This window comes from Branchiostoma lanceolatum, chromosome 16 (genome assembly GCF_035083965.1).
Source record: "Branchiostoma lanceolatum isolate klBraLanc5 chromosome 16, klBraLanc5.hap2, whole genome shotgun sequence".
NCBI classification, from domain to species: domain Eukaryota; kingdom Metazoa; phylum Chordata; class Leptocardii; order Amphioxiformes; family Branchiostomatidae; genus Branchiostoma; species Branchiostoma lanceolatum.
In genome coordinates, this window is record NC_089737.1 from 8,494,760 (window position 1) to 8,519,516 (window position 24,757).

At 37.8% G+C, this 24,757-nt stretch overlaps 1 protein-coding gene across 6 annotated transcripts in view; it reads left to right on the forward strand.

Moving 5' to 3' along the window:
* The window catches only part of LOC136422031 (serine/threonine-protein kinase 33-like), a 51,654-nt gene that overhangs the window by 23,121 nt on the left and 3,776 nt on the right, over positions 1–24,757 (forward strand). For 3 of the 6 annotated variants that reach the window (XM_066409651.1, XM_066409646.1, XM_066409648.1), the window contains exons 2-14: positions 11,972–12,044; positions 12,778–12,930; positions 13,438–13,542; positions 15,525–15,663; positions 16,067–16,173; positions 16,883–16,970; positions 17,357–17,432; positions 17,987–18,099; positions 19,396–19,481; positions 19,970–20,083; positions 20,504–20,578; positions 21,558–21,650; positions 24,508–24,609. In XM_066409651.1, coding sequence (XP_066265748.1) covers positions 12,006–12,044; positions 12,778–12,930; positions 13,438–13,542; positions 15,525–15,663; positions 16,067–16,173; positions 16,883–16,970; positions 17,357–17,432; positions 17,987–18,099; positions 19,396–19,481; positions 19,970–20,083; positions 20,504–20,578; positions 21,558–21,650; positions 24,508–24,609 — 1,290 coding nt within the window. In that variant the 5' untranslated portion in view covers positions 11,972–12,005. Of the gene's footprint in view, positions 1–6,053; positions 6,087–11,971; positions 12,045–12,777; positions 12,931–13,437; positions 13,543–15,524; positions 15,664–16,066; positions 16,174–16,882; positions 16,971–17,356; positions 17,433–17,986; positions 18,100–19,395; positions 19,482–19,969; positions 20,084–20,503; positions 20,579–21,557; positions 21,651–24,507; positions 24,610–24,757 lie in introns of all 6 variants that reach the window. The other 3 variants (XM_066409649.1, XM_066409652.1, XM_066409647.1) reach the window with 2 other exon arrangements.

Here is a 24,757-nt window from a genome sequence, read left to right on the forward strand (position 1 = left end):
AAAACCATGACAAAGTAGAAAGCCCAACAAAAACACCTAAAAACACGTCAAAAACCTGCCGGACCCTAACTCCTCTGCTTGGAGAGTAAGCATTTTCATCTGTTACCAGATAGAATACCTTGAAAATGATATACTGTTACAGTAGTCTTTCAATTAAGCCACAGTGTTTGAGGTACAATAGTTCCTGTCTGTTCCGTGTGCATTGAGGGATTACCATGTTGTTAAAAACTTATACAGCACTGATTAAAAGGGATTAACAAGGGATTAACAGTTGATTACATTAGATACTGTAAATCCATCTAATATAGCGGTTTGGGAAAAAAAGAAATATGTGTAGTTCACTACATTTAATCTTATCGATGGGAACAAACATCACTGTCTCATATGTTAGTGATGAAATATTTGCGATGATGAAATGTTGTTGACATTAAGTCAAGTGATTGTTGAAATAGCTAGAATTAATCAAGAATTACATAGTAAAGCCTTCTTCATAAATTTTACAGATTGTAATTTTGCAGTTATTCTAGGTATTAATAGTATAATGGATTCAGCACTTTGCAGTAGGTGGTTGGTGTTTGGTGCTGAGAAACGTTTTGAACCTGCCAAAATTATGTCCTGTCCCCCGAGACCAAAATGAACTGACCAGGTTGTCTGTTGGACAAGTAGTCTTCATTGGCTAGTCCATTATACATAGAGGGATAAAAAGAAATTATGCATTGCTTTCTGTTCTATTTGTATCAAACGTGTGACTTTTTTTACATTGTGTAGATAAATGAAAACTTACTCCTTGCACATGGTACATGGCAACTGTTTCATATACATGTAGAAAGGAGAAATTGGAAACAATTTATCCAAAACAGTCCTATGACGACCCTTTGTGGTATGGTCTAAATCATATGGGGGTAATTCATTGGGAAGTTTTGAAAGATAGGTTCTGACTTCTGAGAAAAAAAGGGTCCTCAGTTTATTTGGATCGGTTCTAGAAAGATTCTGTATATATGAAAGTTGAATTGACCGAAAAGAAAAAAAATCATAATCTGCATGTACAATGCGTACCTGGGACTCACAGTATGGCGGCTTCAGGCATTTCTTTTCTCAGCTTTTTAAAAGAATGAAAGATTGTAAAAAGGTTATGCTATTTTTAGAAACTAGAGTGTAAAGAGATTTAAAGTGTTTTCACACATTTTCTCTCATTGTTGGTAACTCCAAGGAGGTTTAACGTCCTTGGTAACTCTAATACGGAAATGTTGGTTTAATTATGGTTTGTGCAATTTCGCATTTTCCTGCATTGCTGCAACCCATTGTAGGTGATAATTACCACAACCAAACAATAAATAGACTAGAGTTTCCAGATTTAGAGAGTCTGGGAACTCAGTGGGGGAGGGTGACAGATTTCACGGTTCTCTTACAAATTTTACGGTCTAACTCAGTGGAACCACCTTTCGCATTAACTTGCTCTCCCTTGGTTTATGTTTAGTCTGGTTGAAAAGGTCACGAGTTCAGTTGTTCTGTGGATTCTCTTTAATGTATTTCCTGCGTCTTATCTTCATCATTTAGTGTTTAGCCTTTGAAAAGGTCGCTACTGACATTTTGAATGGTAGCGTAAGGTAGGTAAAGGTTTCATAACCTTTTTGAGTCCATTGTAGAAGGTCTCGTTCATGAGTTTTTTCTTCCCGTAGACTTCTATGCTAAATTACGTGTTTCACATGGGCGCGTTTGTAATGAAGCTATAGGAAATGCACCAAGGTGATTCATTCTATGTGGAGAACATTTACCCTAGATTACGTAAAAACATTGCCAACAACTTGACTACATAGTACAATTTCTGTTTATAGCAATTACAAACTGCACTTCGCTATACCCCATGGCCAGGAAAGGCATTTTCCAGCTGTAAGCGCACGACCGCATCACTCAAAATGCATGCCTGTGCACATCCGACCTCGCGTGCGGCGACCAAACTTTGTACCTGCTAATTTCGTCAGTTACAAACAAGCTTTCATCAGTTTGATGCTTGAGATCAGTTGGGCTAGCTAGAAAGGAATTTTTCACCAATATAAACACATGTTCATGCAGCCTTTTATTTCTGGGGTCCGCACTCATTTAGGGTACCCACTCAGAGTAATACATGATCATGAATGAGACCAGAAGTAATGGGCTCTGTGTCTCAGGCATGGTATTGGAAGGTGGAGCCCATCCCCCTCCTTCCACCGCCTTTTACCTCCCCAACCGAAGTCAGGTACTCATTTACACTTGGGTGGAGTAAAGAAAGTCTTAATTAATGTAAAGTGCAATGACCAAGGACACAACGTCTTGCCAGGAATCAGACCCATAACCTCTCGATCCATGGGTCCATTAGAAATATTGTAGACACTAAGAAAGAAACAATGTCTTCTAAAATAACTGTGTATCAAAAACCTTATAGTCTTGCTTTTCTTCAGAGTGGTATGTAAACCTTATTTTGTCACCCAATCTCTTTGCTTAGAAAGATGTTGTTCTACTTAATCTGTGTCAAGTGTTATCTGTTGTAGGATCTTCACCTTTTCAAGACGATGATTTGGAGATAAGACAGTGGTACTTAAGTTTGTCTAAAATGCTTTTAGCATTCTAAACAACAACAGCAACAGAAAATTGCACTTATGTTTGTGTGTGTGTCCTGATGTACAGTAAATCTTGAAATGTTTGCTGTGGTTTTATTTTAGCCGTTTTTCGCTATGACCCTTCCACCCTGAGTTAAAGGGGCATATTGTAGAATCCGGTGGGCAAAAACTACAAATAGTAAGAATTTGAAAGATCTACACTTAGATTCACATTTGTAACTTATTTGTTTCTTAATTCCAACATATTCCCGTCATTTTGTCACATTTCCAGCATGAATCAACGACGAAAAACGCAAAACGTGTAAAATCTGGTTCATTTACATGTTAACTTGCGTCCCGCAAGTTAATATGCAAATAAGCCAGCGTAGAACGCTACGAAAAATCCGAATCGACCGTTATGGTCGGAGTTCGAGCGTCACAGGAAAATCACCACAAGTAAACAAACTTCAGAACGTCGGGCATTCGATCGCGTGTTCGGTGGTTCGTCGGAATGTTGGACAAGATGGCGGCCAAGTCAAGCGGCGGTGGGGATTGCGTATATGATTTTTTCAAGACGTTCGCACGACACTACAAAGTCGCATCCTTACGTGATGAATATTGCTGTGCAGTGTAATAAGGTTGATTCAACTAATGATGTAGAAAAATAATCAAAAACAAAGAATTTTGTTTTATGTTCATGTCACAATATGCCCCTTTAAGCTTCTGTGCTGTCTTAGATCTAACAGGTGGTTGTCTCATTCGTCTGTAACTATCCAGTTGAAGATATATAGACTGTCTTCTAAAAAGTCTAGACTTTAATTTGTTCCTTTACCTTAATGTCTTTTATTTTTTTAAGCACTCTGGAACAGTGCTTTGAATTGATTTCCAAGCACACACCCTAACATAGTTACTGTAAATGCAGAAATGTTCACGGTGGTTTTATATTCACCTTTTGCCCACCTATGACTGTAGCGCTACTACTGTTTCAAACACGAACTTCGAACCACCGCGAACACCCCATTTTCTCCCTACCGCGAAATAAAAACCATGCGAACGTAAATGCATTTACAGTACTGTAACTGTTTCAGGGGTCAATGACCTGCATCTCCCTGTAACTTGAGTAAGACTGATGTAAGAGGTGAAAATTATACCCTAGCTACGCAACCTAGATGGAGAGGAAAGATACAACTGTTACTGGTATGAAGACAACCTTTTCTGGGACTAATAAAAACAATGAAGGTAATGTTGCTACAGTATGAAATAGGAAAAGAAACAGTTACAGCCAATGCAATGTTTTAAACAAAATATTTCAGTTTGGCTGTTCACCTACATGTATGAAAGAAATTATCACAGAAAAAACAATTAACAACATAGAAAACACCAAGATTTTATAATATGACAGGGTATGTTCCAATGCTATATGATATCACAAAAGAATGGCACTTCATAGTCAAGCCTGTCCAAGTGGCTGCCTCTACGTAAGGACCACCTGGCCTTTGTGACCAATTTTAGATAACTTTTCCCACTAGCTCTTGAAGCATCAAGAATCCTGTGTATAGTGACCACCTGTCCACATAGACCAGATTTTATCAGTCCTCTGAGTGGTCTTCTTGGGCAGTTTTTATTGTATTCAATTCATGCTAATCAAATTTATAATATACATTCATTTGTATTTCTTGACATCTGACATAGCAATAAAGCTTTAAAGGCATCCAGAGCATTTTATGAGGCTTGAAACTTGAATTGAAAAACTCCAATTTCTAGACATTCCTACTCATAATAAGTTTCAATAACACTATACGGTATATTACATATCGATAGTAAAGGAGCAAAGAGACGATGTCGTTGTGTGGTAAGAGCTGATAGAAAATCCAAGCCCTGATAGACTGACCCTAACTGTCCATCTCAATTAGCGGTTCGACCAATGAGAGAGTGACTGCATGTCAGTCATATATTTGCATTTTCAACAGTTTTAATTTTGCATTTCTACGTTCTGACGGAGGTGGGCGGGGCTATGGTGTCTACAGTATTTACAGTAGGCGCGTGAAACTAAAAGATTACCATGTAGATTACAGCAACTAGAATATTTCCGGTTGTCAAGCCTCATATATGCTCTGGGTGCCTTTAAGACTAGCTCCATGTTATTCAGAATACCCATGACAGGAGCCTTGTTCTATCCCAGGTGTTGAAGACAGTTGCATTGTCACATTAATCACCTTTTGAAGTACCTGAGATTTCACCTGGTTGATACCAAGCCCCTCCCATTATTGAGTTCAATAGCCTCTGTGTTTACTTTGGCTCCAAACACTAGCCAGGGAGGGAGTGTAGAGTTTTTATTGTAATGGTGATAGGAGCCATAGTAGGCAGTCACCCTGTAGGTTATAACAATATAACCCCTCGTTGTATTTCACGGTAGACGCTTTCACTTTGAGTGGGGAGGGGGGTATGTATTGTGTTTTAGTGTGGTTACAATTTTTACCTACTTTTGAAAGAGATTCTGACAATATGACAGAATTTATTCCAACAAATAGAAACTACATTTAGAAATATTTAATTCAATTCAATATGGTGTCTTTCATTTGCATATGATGAGAGAGAAAAAATCTCAGTACTGAAATTCACAGAAAGCGTTCTTTTAAAATCTAGTTATAGTACTAATAGTACTATGATGATAAACTTTTCAGGGGGAAATTGAACAAGTTTTGTAAAGACTGAAACTATCATCATTGAAAAGAACTGGAGTGGTATTTCTGTTAATACTTAATTTGTATCACATCCTATATACACATCTCGAATCAGTAAAACACTAAAATTCCAGTCAACGTCGAGCATACAAATGTATGTCATTACATAGCCTTTTTCATAGTTTTTCGGTTGACCTCTGTTTTGTGCTGTCTATAAGATATACTGTAGTATGATTTAGGCATATTTATACAAAATGTCTTAAATGTTATTTACCAGTTACTTGTTTGATGTAAAATTACAATGTTGAATTGTTTCTACATCTACATGAGACATTGTCGTCAACAGACCGGATGAGTGGGTTTGAGTGTTTGGCTAAGGAAAGGGGTTTGTTCAGAGGACCCTTCACACAAATTCAGGTTACCACTGGATGGGAACTTAAAATCGGATTGGAAGCTCTAACTTTCTTAATAGGGAGGGCGGCTGGGTGGCTATAAGTTTCTTGTTAGATTTATATGGGGAAAATATAATATTGACAATTGTAATATTGTTCAGACTGTCTTTGCAATTGTTCTTAATTTCTCACACATAATAATTCTGTTGCAACTATTTCTTATAAAATGCAATTATGATAAATTTGAATTTATCCCCTGAGTAGAAAATGGTATGGTCCGCCAGCTGGACCTCTCTGGATAGCATATTATAATGTAGCGCACAAGTGGTTTTCCGCTTGTGGTTGCGGTGCGATCGCTCAATGCTCTCCTTTTTTCTTGTTCTTATTTCTCGCCGCAAAAGGACCATGGGAGACAACGATAGCTGGTTCAATGGGTAAGAAACGACATCTGTTTAGTGCAAGATTTTCACGTAGAACAATTTTGCCTCATTGCACCTTAAATTTGCACCATAGCTTTAGTTTTTGTATTGTTGCCATGTTGTAGCTTGTTGTGGGCTGAAGTATTTGGGTCACTAATAACATGCACTTACCCATGAAATGCTCAAGGCTTCAAGGTTGTGTTTGAATCTTCAATGTGTGTTACTGAAATATGTGAAATGTTTGGTACAATTTTAACACAAAAAATATGATATTATAAGTAAATGTCCTCAAAGTGTTGTAGAATTTCCTTGTACGGAAAAAATGTATTAATCGAAACAGCATTTTCTCTCAGTATATACATTGCATACTTACACAAAAATATCAAGACATAGAAATGTATACGTTGCCGACTTCTCAGAACACCTACCAGTAGTGTACACAAATGTATGTTGACATGTCAACTTCTTGAATGGTAAAGAAATGAGTTAAGACCTTTTATTTTGTCAATTATGAAACTCTAGATTAAAGAATTCTAACTACAGTAACCATCTAATATTAATGAGGTCTGATGTGTAAAGACCTGCCATATGATATATACATGTGTTATTTTCATTTTGTTTTGTTTCGCATATAACAGGTAAACCGCCTTAAGGCATAGCACACCAGTTTTACAGTACTAGGTACAAACTGCATAAGACCAGACTCTTTTCGATAATTGCGGATGATCTTAAACATGCTCGAGGTCTGGCTCTTCTCAAACAGTGGCCACTATCTTTACATCCCATCCAAGAAGACGCCCCTTAACATCTACCAGTAGGATCTCTTGGTTGGTGGTGCAAGTCTTGTGCTGGTACATAATGCTAACCGGTATATCCAGAGCTTTCTACGTACTAATTATGGTATCCAGCAAATTGTCACGCTTTCTTTCTGCTCACTGTGGTGACAAATAGTCGGTAATACTGGCTTTACTGACACACATACCTTTGGGGAGCCATCAGGATATTTTAACCCCCCAAGGGATTTTAACCTGTTGCACCCTAAGTCCAAGAGTGGTATTGTATTGTTTATAAATGTAAGTTTGTTGTTGTATTGTCATTCAGTAACAATACAAGTAAATGTAGCTGGTATGAGTATTGGTGGCATCATCACTATGTATAATTTTTTCATTATATGAAGACTGCGATCTGGCAGAATTGCGGATTCTACGGGTAGGGATCGCGATAAGTCTCTGTCGACAGAGATGACAATCAGGATGTTAGGAATGTGTTAGGGTGGTATCCCATCTATAAATCCTAAATTTCAAGTCAATCCATTACTCTAAAATCAAAATTGAAAAGTTCTGACTGTCTTTTAAGGGAATATCTTTAAATGTACAGACTCTGATTGGGATCTCTACCAACACAATCAGCAATTCTGCTATATTGCAATCTCTACCTTGACATAAATACATAGTTTTTTTACGTTCATGTAACTTTAAACAATGCTTGGAGTTACATTATACAATCATTATATGGTTGCGTATGATATTGAAATGTTGTACACTGTAATTCTTATAACTAGCCACTTCCGCATGCCTGTGTGCTGAGTCAAGAGTGCCGTGTTAAAACACCTGAACAATTCGGGTACAGACGTTATTGGTGTTGAGTAATATTTCATGTAACAGTATTGATATAGTCCATGGAGGCAACTGTTAAGACTTCAGTTTAAGTACACCATAAATTCCATAAATGCTCCGCAATTTGCATAACGACTTGTTGATTGCCTACCATCGTGGTTCGACGTTGCTAGGCTAGGTGTCGATTTCCCGCGATCAAAATTCATGATGTTGTCCGATGGATTAACAGACTCGTTATAAAGTCGTTCTGAAGTCCGTGATTGTGATCATATCAGTGATTAATAGTAATCATTTTACTAATCCGTTACAAGAAGACATGATAAGAAACAAGTGAAAGGAAGATAGATTTTTGTACCCTTGACAACTCTATCTTAACTGTACTAGTTGGTGATAAAGCACTCTTTAAGGAGTTTATCGTGGCAGTTAGAATTCTGTTCCATCAATTTGCAGAGTTTTGCAAATTTTCTGCAAGCTGTTAAAACACTTAAATTTCAGGAACCATCAGCCCTTAATATAAATCCCCTTAGGAATAACTTTCTCAGATGAAATGAATTGTCTTATTAAAAACTAAAATTAACATCTTTTAATAAGATTTATTCCTCAGTTGCAGCCAACTGCACTTTAATAGCCCACACCAATTTATCACGGTGTAACTTTTTTTTTCAAACAATTATAGTCTGTGTTTTGCTGGATGGAGGAACAATTTGCTTCACTTTGAAGAAGCCTTTTCCTTTTATTCCTTAGCTTGAAAACTGAAAGTGACCACCACAACCAACCAAATAAAGTAGTGGACATACCACCACGCTGTGTAAACCTTCTGCCCAATCATCCTTAAGGACAACAGATTAAGGGCTTAAGAAAGTTTGCACTCTGATTTTCTTCTTTATACGCTGACACAGTAGTTGTCTTTTCCACCCATCAGTTTATCTTTCTCACGAAGATGAAAAACAGCAAAGCAACTTTTCGAATATATTTTTGCATACTACATGTACCTTCTTTATTTATGTCAGTCATTATGTTGTATTTCGATTATTAACTCTTTTTATGATTATATGATTAGCTTCCTTGTGAGATATACATGTGTACATGTACATGTCAAGTGCTGTTCAAGTGATCACCTGGCCAATGTGACCACTTTTTGGTAGCCTTTACCAGACTCCAGCTGGAAAGATTAGAAATTACAGGCCAAGTAGACAGAAAAACATGCTAGAGGAGTTAGCCGACCAGTAGTACATGTTTGACATTCCCTGAGCCACCTCTGGAGCCTGGTAGAGGCTAACTTGTTGGTGGTTCCTTACTCAAGCATTAAGAATCCTGTCTATAGTGATCACCTGTCCACATAGGCCAGATTTTATCAGTCCCCTAAGTGGTCTTCTTGGGCAGTTTTGACTGTATTATCTCAGAAATTTACATGTATGACTGAGAAATTTTGTTTTGGCATGCATGATCTAGGAACAAAGTAGCTTAAATTCCATTCTCTCCCAAAACTGACATGTGCCAAATTAGCTGCAGGTACAAAATGCTCACGATAAGACGGCCCTATTATTGGCTGAAAGCATCCATTCAGCGAGGGATGTGTTGTCATGGAAACACTTAGCGCCCTAATCCCACTTCTCTATTGGTCGGCATTGTGAATTCAGGTGGTGTATTCAATTAACCAACACTATGAAGTTCCGGAAAAAAATGTTTGAACGGAATCAAACTGACAAAGTAAACTGTTATGTTAATTACAATGTAAAATGGTGACAGTTTACTTTAAAGGGAAATATGACAAAGATATAACTATTAAGATGTTAAGTAGAATATTATTTTTACTTTTACTTCATGGCAGATTAAGTTTGTTGTCGAAATACCAACAATAAGTGATAATCTGCTATGAGAACATATTTCAGTGTTTGAAGCTTAAGCTTAAACATCCTTTGAGTATTTGTGATTAGAACAGTTTTTGTGTCAAAATAAAAATAATGTTGCAGATCACAAACCTTTCTAAAATTGTAATAATTCAGAACTTCTAACATGATTATGATGACTGTGTTTTAAAAATTCAGTTTTTTGGATCGTAGAATACCTGTAGGTAGGTATTGTATATTAAAGTACATCCAGGGTTAGAGGATTATTTGTAACTCTTTTAAATCATAATGGTAAGAATGCTGAGGTTCAAACACAAGTTTGTCTGAAGTCCTACTTGTTTCCACTTGCCTTTGTAAAGGGGAATGAGACCCAAATACTAGAAAACAAAGAAGGTGAGGGAACTTGTGCCTTGAACAAAACTCGTGACCATGTATACTGTTACATGTGTATAATATCACAACAGGATATGAAAATTTGTTGTTCTGTGTATCTGATACAAGTCTAAAATTTCTTTGCAGTCTGACTAAACGTACTTGAAATTGTCTGGTCAATTTTTCATTTTTGATCCCAAAACTAAATTCTGTTTGTTTTGAGACCGCAATTGTGTTGGCCTAAAATGTTTAATAATCTCTGTCACAATTGCAATAAGTCTTTTTTGTTCAAGTTGTCAAAATCAGTAACAACTTCATTCAAAGTGTGTCGCATTTGGGCTTTGTTTTGGTTCATACCACTTTGAAATTAGTCTGAAATGATGCCCAACGCAAGAGGTAAGGCCACTTCAACTTGAGCTTTGTTATAGCAACTAGCAGTGTATATAATACACAAATGTAAGTTTTAATGTGCTTTAATTGACAAGTTTTGTTTGTTTCACATAACCAGTAAGCGCAGCCTTAGGCTTACACACCAGTTCTGTACAGCTACTGCAAGCTGTGTAAGACTGGACTATAAGATCAACGTTTGATCCACTCACACTGGAATGGACCAATGATGAAATTATAACTTTTTTGTTAAGTGTGGTGGGTTCCTTAATGTGCTCGAGGTGTTGCTCTCCCAAACAGCTTTTCATTCCATCTGACAAGACATCCCTAACCTAAGCCCGGTACTCATTTTCACCTGATTTATGTGAGGAAATAGCTATAGGTGTATAGTGCCTTCCCCAAGGGCACAGTATTCAAGCCTGCTAGGGATTCCAACCCAGAACTTTAAGCAGCAACTCTAACCACGTCCACCTTGCTAGCTAAGTTTGCTGCTTAAGTGTAATGTGTGATTAGCATCCCTATGTTACCTCCAAAATGCTAAGATTATTAACTGTGCTTACTAATAGTGTTCAACTAAGTAATTGACTAAGTAAAAGATTGAAAGAAACCTAAGAGACAAACATGTTTTGTTCCTAAAAGAATTTTCGCTGGGAAAAAAGAAAACAGACTAAAACAGCTGCAATGTTTTGAAAAGAGTTTGCACTGGGAAAGAAGAAAACAGACTTTAACATTAGCACACCTGGTCTGTTGTCCTATAGGTCGGACATGCAGGTCAATGACATAGACATTGATGAATGGATGTTTGATCTATTTGTTCTGTCGATTCCATGATGATGATAGATTTGAGACTCTCCCATTTAAGAGCCCGTGGTGGTATAGCGAACAATAGAGTCTAAATGTCCTTTGGGAAAGCAATGTGAAAGCCTCTGATTCTGAGAAGAGTGTTGTTTTTACATTGCTGTGGCGAGAGATAGTGGCACTGTTGTGAAAGCCTTTGATTCACGAAGCCAACTTTTTGAAGAGACTTTGATAGTGTGTTCAGGTGCAGGTGTGTTCAACTTTTGTTCAGGTATTATATATATATGTACCTTCGTTAAACACAATGTATCTTTTGGATAGAGAATTTATTTGGGAAAAGTCTAAGCTTCCAAGATCCTATGTACTATATAACAATTGTAACAATAACTATTGTCATGTATTAATCTAACTTTTACAAATTCAACTCTATCTGATAGTGTATGATGCTTGAGCACAATGGTATACTTGCATTTTGATATATTTTACTCAAGTTTTGTATTAATTTTGGTTATTTTTTTGGTCTGAGTATAATGCCTCGTATACTACATGTAAATGCCTTTACAAATCTAACTTGTGCTAATAGATTTGTAACCGACATCTTTAACTCACCAAGAAACATTTCTCAGTAAGACATCTAGGAGCCGTATTAATTTTCCCATTTAGAAATTTTATTCAGCCTGAAGCTTTCAACCATAGAAAATAATTCAAGATTTACCTTTATTGTCATCCATCGTGGATGAACCTTTAATCAATGCTTATAGATTTATGGTTATTATTTTTTTTACAGATCTATTATTGAGGAACCTTTAATCAATGCTCATGACTTTATCATGGCTATTGTTTTGTCCATATATTTATGATTATTGTTAATTTTCAGATCCATTATCGAGGAACCTAGCTTCTCCGCCCCGATGAGCCAGAAAGCGCGGGTGAGCAGTGCCGACCGCCAGGTAAACAATATTTTTGTTGTTATTTATTTGTTTATTGGTTTGAGTGACAAGCAGTCAAGGTTGCATAACTGGTCATCAGGTATTTTTTAAGGACTTAGCCCTAGAGCTAGCTAGACTGTATTAAGGGCCTAAGTTAGAGTTGACTCAGAGGTAAAGTTAGTGTGGTGGGATCTTTAACATGCTTAAGGTGTGGTTCTCAAGTATGAGACCTCTGGCTTTACAACTAAACGTCCCATCTGAGATGATGTCCCTAACCAAAGCTACAATGAACATGTAGGTACTCATTTTCACCTGCGTGGAGTGAGGAAAGTGCCTTTCTCAAGGGCACAACAATTGGGGCCTGTAAGGGATTCAAACCCCAAGCCTTTAGATTCTAAGTCAACAGCCCTGACCACAAGACAACTAGGGTTTGAGCCCAGAATCTTTCAGATTTAAGTCATAAACCCTAACCACAAAGCACCCTTGGATTTGAACCCAGCATATTTACACGTAGATTGTAAGTCAACAACCCTAAGCATGTTAAGTTCACTGAGACTTGAACCTTGGGAATCTTTAGATTTTAAGTCAGCAACTCTTAATACAAGACCAATCAAATTTACGGACAAGACGAATGGGATTCAAACTCATGATCAAGATGTTTAAGAAGTCATCGACCCTAACCACAAGTCCAATGGGAATCGAACCCCTCTTTAGATTCTAAGTCCACAACCCTAACCCCATCTCCCCCACCCAGGTGAACCACACGCGGGTTGAAGATGAGAGTTCCATACAGGAGCACTATGACTTCGGCCCCAAGCTGGGACAGGGGAGCTTCGGCGTTGTGTTCGAGGCCGTTCACAAGGAGACCGGCGTCAGATGGGCCATCAAGAAGGTCAACAAGGAAAAGGTACGTGGAGAAAATGATATTTGTGGTCGCAGGGCCATTTTTTCTGATTTGATAAAAAACAAATAAATCTTTCCTGAACTCCCATAAGCTCTTCTCCCTAATTTTTCTTTATCATAAAGACAAAGTTCATCTTAAGGTCATAAATATTTAGATAAGAAAAGAGGCATTCTATGACATCCGATAATCAGTTAATTTCTAATTTCTTGGAAATTTACAGCATATAATTTCTTTGTACAATTTTAAAGTATGGTTGCAAACTTTTTTCTGGGACACAGGCGAAAATTGATGCACTCACAGATGTCATCCTTAATAATCAATTTAGTGTCGCCATACTCAATGAAATGCTGCTTTTTGTATCATATGGTAACATTTTTCTCCAGTGAACTAAAGATGAACATCCTTTGCTTAAACTTTTAACAGCATGAAATTTAATCATTTTATTCTTTATTCTTTTATTTTCATTTTGAAATTCCTTTTTTTAAACTCGTCCTCTTCCTTGTTCTGCAGGCGGGTAGTTCTGCAGTGAAGCTCCTGGAAAGAGAGGTGGCCATCTTGAAGAAGGTCAACCACCCAAACCTCATCCACCTGGAGGAGGTCTTTGAGACACCCAGGGTAAGACAAGTACTTAAAGGTCTTCAGTATTGACCATGGTAAAATCCTAATTCACAACAGCCCTACAGCATCGACTTTGGCTAAACAGCCCTATACGAGAATGGCAGTCTCTGCCACAAAAATCACATCTGTAAGCGGACTCAGTTCTGTTGCAAAGCTCTTTTCTGCGGATCCGCTTTTCTTCTGCGCTGTGCATCAGTCTGGCTTCTCCTGATTTGAGCTGTCTGAACAGTGTGCATCTCTACCTGGAACGGTCACTTGCAAGGTCCTCCCAGTGCTCCGTATCAATATCTAGAGCCTTCAAGTCCCTCTTGCAGACATCTTTGAAACGCAGCTGTGGCCTCCCGGTACGTCTCTTTCCTGAGATCAGTATAGAAGTCTTCTGAATTTCTTTGTGTTGGAGTCAAATGATATATGATGCTGAACTAAAAGATCAACATGAAAACAATCTGAGGGGAAAGTCTGTAACCTTCATTAACATTAATCCGCTGGGTTACATAAATCTGCCACTTTGAAAAACAGTGGGTTTGAGAGATCTCTAGTGCAGCACCCCCTGGTATGCACAGTTTAGATATACTGGAATGCATCATACTGGGGGATGGTGGGTTGGAGATCTGTTTAGACGTACCTTTTCAGGATGGCGGAATTAAGTACCCTGGTGGAATTATGCTGTAGATGTTACTTTTCAGGGAGTGATTCAGTGAATATAAGTTTTTCTTCCAGTCTCCTAGCTGTTTTTAAAAAATCTTGTCCTTTTGCTGAAATGTCAGATATAAAAAGCAAGAATAAGTGTTGCCAAAGTCTTCAACCACCTGTACAACCTTAAACTTAAATGCCAAGTTACACTCTAAGATATGAAATGGATTCAAAAATTCTTTTGCAGGAAATTGTAGAAAAATAATTAAAAACACTTCCAAGTACTGCTATTCGAAGCAACAATGCTGTGAAACTAAGTCACAATTTTTCTAATGGTTGAGTTTGTGTTAAAAGCTTGTTTTCTGGTCACACCCTTTTGAGTATCGGGATTCCATGGTGGCTTAACCAAACACCAAACAAAAAGTGTGGGAAAGTTTTGGAAACATCTGTTTAGTGGCAGAACGGTATTGTTGGTTAAACAGACTCAAACATTAGTGCTGTTACTAGCATTAGTAGCATCTTTGTTGTAGTCTCATACTCTTAGAATGAAAGCTAGAGGGACTTGTATTACAATTACCAACATCTGGAACTGAATATGTACTTCAGAATCAGTTGCAAACAGAATTATTATATTATTATCAAGAAAGAGAGAAAGGAAAAATAGAAGAAAAAAGTACATAGAATGGAAACAGAGGGGAGAAAGGAAATTTAAAATGTTATAAACTTTACACTTATTATAATAAGTTTAGTGGTTAGAATGCTACCTAATAATGATTTCCGTTCACATCTATTCAGCAGTATGGGATGTTATGATATCATTTATGATAAGATTACTCGTGATCATACATATAAATGATAAGCGTCATAAAAACATGTTGATAAATTGCTTTCTATTGATCTGTCAGCTGTATGATGTATGGCCAATCCAGCTCCAGAAACCATGTTTACCAGTTTCTTAGAAGCCAAATCAAGGAGACCTACATATATGTTAAGATCTTAATTGGGTCAGACTTTTCATGGCCCATCCATGGAACCAGTTGAACCAGTTTCTTCTGTCAAAATTGAAAAAGAAAAAGATAGTATATCATCTAGTTCTTTGCTACACAGCCCACAGTTCTGTATCTGGAGACGTTAATAAGTAACTCTTCAACAACTGTACATTTGTATATTCTTGAAATGTTTGCAATCATGGTGTATTTTCACTTGACCTGTACGCTGCGATTTCATGACAGCACTAAAATGCGTTGTTTAGTGAAACTTTGGCAGATGAAATCCCTTTGGTTGTGTAGCATAGAACCCAATATTATTTGAACCAACTCTTTACAAATGTTGTTCTGTTTCCACAGAAAATGTACCTAATTCTGGAGCTGTGTGAGTCGGGGGAACTGAAGGATTACTTCGACAAGAAGGGATCCTTCTCGGAAGAAGAGACAAAACACATTATCAAGAATTTGGCCAGTGCAATAGCTTATCTCCACAAAAACGGTCAGTTCTTATTTAGATATTTTCTATGTAATGAATGCATGAATGGATCAAAATATAGGGTTATTATGAATCAATGACTAAATGATACATGGAATGAAGGAAGGAAATGAATGAAAAGGCAGATGAGTGAGTGAGTGAGTGAGTGAGTGAGTGAGTGAGTGAGTGAGTGAGTGAATAAATGAAGTGAGTGGGTTAGTGAGGGTGAAGGAAGGAATATATCTGATTCATTAATTTGTTCTTCTAAAATGTATTTTGATTAAGATCGTTATTCATGACAAAGAATTGAATATGCTGCAAGAATTTGGAAGCAGAACGATATACTCTCATCTGCCTTAAGTTTGCAGTTAAGAGTCATGTTGTCTTTGTTTGTTTGTTTGTTCATAAAGACTCTTTGTCCGTACAGATACCGTCCATCGTGATTTGAAGTTAGAGAACATTCTAGTTAGACCAGATGAATCCAGTAAGGAGGAAAGTGAAGAAAAGGCAGAGCAGGACCTCCTCAATGTCAAGGTGAGAAAGAAATTTAAAAATATTATAAATTTACTAATTTTTACAGGGACCAGAAATACTCATGCTTTTAAGTACCAAAGTTATCAGCCAAGGATTGATGTGTTGAAAAATTCATATTTCCCGTGAACCATAGTAGAATAGAACTCGTTGTCATCAAGTATATATACTGTAGGAGCATCCTCACTAAGTAGCTTTAAAGAACGGTTGCAGTCAGATATGCAAAGACTAGGTGTAACAGACCGTTCGGTGTAATATGACCAGCTGCTGCCGCGCCGCATGCCTGCGAAGCTGGAGTGTTACGCCTAATTGGGGTTATACCGGCTATATAGATTCAGATTCAGGGACTTAATTTTGCGATAGAACAAAAAACGAGGTTTTCGCAATGTTTTAAGTTTGTGGTTGAAACAATTCTGTACTACAGTTACTGTAGACTAAATACAATTTGGAAGCACATGATTTATTCGCACTGTTGTGAATTCCCAATGGAGAAATCACTGCTAAAACAACAGACTGAAATAAAACCACCGCGAGCATTTCAACACTTATAATAAATGAAAATGACCCAACGCATATTATTTCTGTTTTCAAAAATAGCTTATTCAACCATGCAAAATTATTCTTGCATGGTTGAATGTATTATCAACTGAAGATAATTTTCAACTCCTTAGTACTGATATTAGATTGTGTCCTTTTGTTATTTTTCTTCCAGATCTCTGACTTTGGGTTGTCTATAGTAAAGGGGAGATCGGGTAGTGACTCCATGATGCAGGATGTATGTGGTACCCCCATCTATATGGGTAAGTCTGCTAGATTATTTAAAAACCTATATTTACCCTTGAAATCATATACAATTATTATGTATATATTACACTCTTCAACCTTGGCCAAGAGTTCAAGGGGGGAGACTTGGAACGGTACTTTCAATCACAGGCCAAATTACTGGAAAGAAAGGAAACTATTTTAAGAAACATGGACCAGAAATAGCAACTTCCCAGACTTGGTGTAAATATTAGCTTGGTGGGAAAATTGCTGAGTGTGTGGTATTTTTGGAAGAACAACACTAAAGCCTCAAAACAAATTGTACAAAATACATAATTTTATTTTTTTTATTATCTTTTTCATTACATTATAACCCATACTAACTGTTGTTGGCTGTGTTTTTTTTTCATGTTCCTCTCTACAGCTCCAGAAGTGTTGAATAATCACGATTACAGTCAACAGTGCGATGTGTGGAGCATAGGAGTTATCATGTACATGCTGTAAGTATCTTTATAACCAGTTTCCAAAGAACTATATGATTGTGTAGTCTGCTAGTAAACAAGGAGCTCATAATGACTCATACAAATCATATGAATCAATATGCTATAATTATACATGTATGTTGTCAAATAATCGTTATGATAGTTTTTTAAAAGTGATATATAGGTGGATATTTGCAACAGAAAGTTGATGGAAAAGGACTAAGTTAATTGATACATAGAAAACAGACTACTGTAAATGCATTTAAGTTTGTGTGGTTTTTATTTCACAGTAGGGAGAAAATGGAGCGTTCGCGGTGTTTTTGAGTTCGCGTTTGAAACAGTAGTAGTGCTACAGTTATAGGTGGGCTAAAAGTTTTGCGGTAGTTTTAAGTTCGCGCTGAAGAGTTCACCGCGAAAACCGCGAACATAAAACCACCGCGAACATTTCTGCATTTACAGTAATTATGATAGTTCGCATGGAAAAGGAATACACAACATTTCAAACAGTCCTCCCATATCTATCTTGGGATGTTGCTATTCAAATTTTTTGTTGAACACTCCTTTTGTTCTAGGTTGGCTGGCCATCCACCGTTCTTTGCTAAAGAAGAAGAGAAACTGTACGACTTAATAAAGAAGGGAGAATTGGACTTCTCTGAACCTGTCTGGGAAGATATTTCTGAAGATGGTAAGTTACACAGTCTTGTATTCTTCCTCAAATCGTCCAGTCCTGCATGTACATTCTCCTTACATTGTATATTAGAGTGAGTCTCATTGATGCTACACATAGATCATAGAATGTGTGTTCAAACATTATTAACCCTCATACACCCAAACCCTTTTTTGTGACTAAAATGGCTGAACGGGGTCAAAAATGACCCCAAAATGTTTTGTTCAGTAAAATCTTCCTTTTCACTTTTTTCGCTGATTCTTATCCGTACGTTGCTTCATCAATGTAAGAGACAATGTATTATGGCACGTCAAAATCCACGCCTGGGCTCAAAAATGACCCCACTCGGGTGTATGAGGGTTAAGCTGGAAACGTAAGTGCAGGAGCCTTAGGAATCGGATGAAAAAATGGTCGAAAGGGAATGACTCAGACTTCTGCATCATCAGTTGCTCAGTCTGGTCCCACCAGCAGTAGAATTCCTTCAATATTACGACAAATACTTCTGGCTTTATAGAAGATCTACTACTGTGAATTTGTATTCCATGATATGATATCATAATGCCTTTTTCCCCTCTCCTTTCTGGATCTGAAGATCAAGTGTTGGGATCCTTCTATAAACCCACCTCTTCCTGCACTCCTCCTTCTATCCCTGTCTCTCAAGACTTATCCTGTAAGGTAAAGTGATATTCTACCAATCTTTCATGCACGAGGAAATGCATGAGGCAGAATGCATAAGTCGTGCATGGATTTGCATGTTGCAATGGTGAGAGCAACTGTCATAAGACATAAGTAAGAGGACTGTGCATTTTCAATAAAGTCAATGAAGTCTTCTTGTTGAAAATGAAAATTGTAATATGCAGTTCTATCTACATGTACAAATGTAGGACCATGTATCAAAGCTGTCTCCAGAACTGTCTTTCTGTCCCGGAATGAAAATTTGCTTCTTGACAAAAATTTCACTCATCTGTGCAAAATATCATAACAGTTACTGTTGCATGAAATTGATAAAGATATCGTTTTGTAAGCTTGAAATGACGGATTTAAGAATGAAAATCGACAACATTGGACAAAAACTCAAAGCTGGACACAGTCCTGTTCTATACTAATGATTTTTGTTTGGATGTGTCACTGTCATGACAAGATGTAGTCAGATAACTTCTCAATTCCTTTAAAAAAGGATGCAACTTGTATGGCTTTTGGCTTAACTATAATTATGACTATAATGTTGGTCTCCTTGGTTATCATATTCCTGTATATGAACTGTGTATTTGGATTCAGAATTTATTATTGATGTCGCCTGTCTGTTTCCCCCAGCTAAGAGCATACTGAGCAGCATGTTGCGTGTGGATCCCGCCCACAGACTAACTGCCAGTCAGATCCTGGACCATCCATGGGTTACTGTAAGTTGTACACATCTTATCTTTTTTATAGTGCATACTATGTTTGTACACCTTTTATTCCGACATCTAGATCTGTATGAAATACTGTTACTGTAACAGTTACTATGAAAATTGTATAAACATAGTTAAAATGGTACTGTACAGTAACTGAAACATAATAAATTGGCAGGCTATGTTTTTTGAAGTGAAGGTCTTTGACTAGTTATAAGCAGCTTTTTTGTCAAACACCTTGTCAGTGTCTGTCTGTGATGTTTTTATCCTTTCAAACCTGTGGCCACCGTTTCTGAATGTTCAATAGGGAAAATAATCTGAGGGTCAGTAAGGGACCAGTAAAATGTGGCCACAATGACCACATGGTCCTTTTGCAGAGGTGTTCACTAGTACAGGTTGGACTGTATCATTGAAAATATCTTACAACTGTAAATTATGAGAACTGCAGAAATTAGAATGGACTTGATGATGTTGAACCACTGATTTATTGTCCCCAGGGCCTTGACGGGAACTCGACCCAGCCCACAAACGTGTTAGAACTGATGAAACAGTGGGGGAAGGAACTGAGGGACGAGGAGTTTTCAGAGGAGTCGGAGGACAACAACAATCAGGTACTTGTAGATTTTTTAAATTCTGTTCTGATATATTGAATTGGATGGAACGATCTCGACTGTAATCTCTCATAGCAAGGATATTGCATAAAGCCTCATACTTAGTCGCCAAGCCCCTACTGAATAGACCGATCCCATAGCCCCACCCACCTCCATCAAAATGTAAAAGTGCAGAATGAAAGCATAAAGATGTAAATATTTGACGGACATACAACCACTCTCTCATTGGTCAAAATGCTAAGGGCCATTCTCTCATTGGTTGAACTGCTAATTGTGATGGACAATCAGAGTAAGTCTATCACAAAGAGGTTACTATTGTTAGAGCAGAATTGTAAGGGATTGGAGCAGCTGCAACTATGGATCCCACCAGTCTTGTTGGAGTAAAGACTGATGATTTTCTCTAAATTGCTTTGTTCCCAGACTGAAGAAGACCTCCAGGAGAATGGGCTGGAGGAGGATGAGAACCAGGGACCAGGGGACAAGGATAAGTCAAAGGTGAGAGGTGAAGGGTCAGAAGGTGAAAGTTCAATGGTGAGGAAAGGTCGGGGTTCATAATCCAGGGATTAAGAAGATGCAAAAGGCAAGGACAAAAGATCAAGGTCAACTGAAAGAGATCAACAGTAAAGGTCAAGGGTCAGAGATCTAGTAGACTAGAGGTCAAAGAAAAGGTCTGGGAATGCTTACTAGGAAGGTTTTTACAAGACTAAAGGGATATTGATCATCATTGATTCAAAAGTTAATAAAGGATAATGTGTGGGGTGATACTGAAATATGGTGGGTTAATAAAGGTCTTTATTATTATTATCCAGTCATGGTGGGGTTCTGATGGGTATAGAAAACTAAAGTTTTACATGTATATCGTTCAATACTAAGACGTTGGTTGACTTTAAAAAGAAACTGAAGATGGAAGAATCCATTGATACTTAATTGAGTGTGATTGAATTTTTGAAGTCCCTTACTCTCTAAGCTCCGCTTGTGGTGGCGTTCATGTGGTGATGGGTTCTGTGCTTTTATCATGCTATTGTACTTGCTGATTTAGTTACAACACATGGCTTGAAATTTTGTAGAAATCATTATGTAGAATCAATTCTTAATTTGAAAAATACATGATTGTATTAATTGTATTGGAAAGAAAAAATCCATGCGTTTGCTCAAAACGAAACAATATGAAATGGAAAGAATGTTGGTCATAGAGAAGTAGGGAAATGTTCCCAGCCCAAGCAGCCTTCAAAACCCCTGCTTCTCCTATTAGGTCAGTTAGACTAAGTTCTCACTCTCAGTGAATCGAGCTTGTGTCAAATCATGATGTTTCTGACTAAGGGAGAAGAAATGCTGTCCCAGGCCTATTCCACGTAACCTGTAACCTTGAAATGACCTCCGGGTCTTGTTACGTGGTGATCATTGAGTAGAAAGAAAGGAGAAGAATTTTAAGCCATGTGTCTTCTAGTATGTGAATGAGCTGTGTTCGTTGCAGAGTTTGACGTCCCTAGGCGTGGCGCCGCGGCGATCGTCAGCAGACACTGCTGCTGACCAACTGCACGAGGCAGAGATGCATCATATCCGAAAGGCTAGCATCACGTCATTCCATACAGGCTGCACACGGCACACTGCCGTTTCTCAGATCAATGTCCTACAGTCGTATGGCCGCACATGGGGCAATTGTCGTATTGAGGTCACCTGCACGCCAAATGGCAGTCGCTCCAGACCCTTGCGATCTAGCCCCACCAGTTGTAAGCTCCTCGCAATTCAGCCCCTGGCTGCGAATAGAGGCAGCCCACCCAATCAATCAATCATCAAACAATTGCTCTCAAACCAAGCCCTCCAGCAATCAGTAATCTCAATGAGTATCTTCATCATGGTGGCATTATGAGTTAAATTTTTAGTTTCAGGAACAGTAACACTGGCCAAAGTTAGGTCTAGATGAGCTTAAACGCTAATTCTAAATTCAAAATTGATATCAATTTGAATCAACATACATTTAGTTTGATTCAGATGTAGAATATCCAAATTGACTTGAATTTGAAGGAGAAACATTCAGTTACGATGATTACGGTGCCTCTGCAATTTGTAATTTTGAAGTTTTTATATAGAAATGCCAAATGAGTTCAGCCAGGCTTATTCCAAATTCACCAATAGATTTTTTTGACATTAGTATTGAATTTGTAAAAAAATAGCCTAAAAAGCAGCATACAGAAATCTGAGTGTCTAGAAATTTTGAAACTTTCCAACATACCCTGTAAATAATTAGATTTTCCTAAACTCACCCTTTCACTCGACCTTGTTGATAAGCGCCCTTGTGGCCGACCAAGCCATCAAGATAGAATAAAGGCCTTGACTTGACTTGATTTGATTGAATTGACTTTCTCCAAATCCTCCCCAATGATCTGAGAGACAGGCTGTGGTGCTCCATAACCATGAATTGCTTCCCATTTCAACACTAGTGTCGGCCCAGCTGGGCTGAGACTGCATCCTGCATGGCTTCTCACCAGTGTGAAACCCTAACGCTCACACCGATGTATTTCCTTGGTTCTCTGACAACTTAACCCTCTCCCTGCTACCTTACGTGGTAACCAATACAAATTTGGTACCAAGTAGGCTACCTTAGCAGGTGAAAGGTTAAAGTAAAAATTCACCCCAAGAGTTCAAGAGAAAAACAAGATAGAGAGAAAAACTTGAATTTGACTACATGTATATTCACTTGCTGAAACTGTGTGAACCAAAAAGACTTTTCCCTCAGACTATTTTTGATTTTGATCTTTCAGTTTATTATGATTTAAAAAAATATGAGAACCAAGAAATTAAATCGGTAAAGCCTAACGGGCACATTAATGCATGGCATATTCCTCTGCAGAGTGACCTCCTCATTCACTTCATCATGTTTGCTCCTCATTTACTACTTATCGGTATTGGTCATCAGATGGTACCAAAACGTTTTCAATTGGTACTGTACGGTTCTGGGTACTGGTGAGATATGGCAGAGGTGGTGTATAAGGCAGAGTTTTTCACGCATAGTCGTGTGCCGTTAAATTCACATCGAGGGAGATAACCCAATAAGGGAAAAGAGAAGTTCCCAATTTTTGTATTCACATTGACTTAGTATTGGTGTATGTATAACAGTTAGCTAGATAGCTGAACTTTGTACCAACACATGAAATACACACCCAAACTTTTCAGCACAAAAGACATATAATTAAAACATGTGAGATGAAGAAACATCCAAAAGTTGCTTTCTGGAACTTAGGACCTGTATGCCCTTTTATGGAGAGCATAATCATCATTTTTCATTCCATTGTGCTTTACAGCCAGACTGCTGAAATCTAACATAGATTGTAATCGGTGCCTGCTACATGTACGTATAGCGTAATTGACGCTTCAGATTAGCATAAGGAAAAGATAGCCTGTCAAATTCAACATAACAGCTGCTGCCTTTCTGAATTTAGCGTAGAACATAATTTGATAGTACCCCCCATAATTATAAAGCAGACTTACCTGTTCAACCAAATATGATAGGACAACTTATTTAGATGGCTTCAAAAAGTCACATTTTACATGGCAGGACAAGACAGCAGTGTATGCTTGTAAAGTTATGCTAAAGGGTATTCATACAATTCTTAAGACCAGTGTCTTTCCACCAAAGATACAACAAAATCTTCAATCATTACATCAATTCATCATGATCATGCATTTCACAACCTGCACTTCACTAACAGCTCACCGTGTGGCACTGCTGCATTGACATTTTGCTTCTTGCGTTTTTCATGTGTTTGATATTATGTTGATAATTCTACATTGGTTCGTTGGTGTTTTTTGTTGTCTAACAAGGCTTTTTTTGCAGTGTGCATTTTTACTGAGGTGGCTGTGTGTTGAGTCAAAGCTAGATGGATATGAGATATAATATTGTGTTTTAGTTTAAGCTGACGAAAATCTGAATATTTCAAAACATAAACTCCCAGTAGCCTTTCAAGGAACATAATTGCATTCTACTCCAAAGCTACCCAACTTAGTTGATTTATAAGGGACAGAAAGTAGATGGACATATTGCAGATTTGCTGTCAAATTCTGTATGAAAATGAGATAATTTTACTATGACTGTTTTGTTTGCCAAATATAATGTCAGAAACTGTGAAATGATGCCAGTATACCGTAAGGGCCTCAAACTTCATTAGAAAAGTATTTAGCTAGCTTTGGCACAGTAATTAGAGTTAGAGTGGTTTAGGTGTGTCAGGTTTTTTTGGGGTGCATTTTTACCAATTGACAAATTTTGTTTGGTGTTTTACAACAAAACACATTTTCCCAATTGACGAATTTAGATTCAGAATGCAGACATGTCAAATTTCATGCAGATACACCTGTACACATGCACCCTATGGATACTAACAGCAATGCACGAGAGTGTTTCTAACTTGTCTGGCCCCCCTCCCCAGGCGGCTGGTGCTGGTAGAAGAGCCTCCATGCCGTATCTGTCCCAACATCAGCCCACCAACAGAAAAGTCAGCGCTGCACCCAAATTCTCCTCTCATAAACCGGTAAGTTTTAAACCCTGTGCACAGCAGTCAGGTCTGAGACATTGGTGGGAACAGAAAGGAAACAGTTTACTGCATATAATAAGCTACTTCATGGTTTGGAGTGAGCATGTGCAGAGTGATACATTGTGGTTCATATTTACCATTCTTT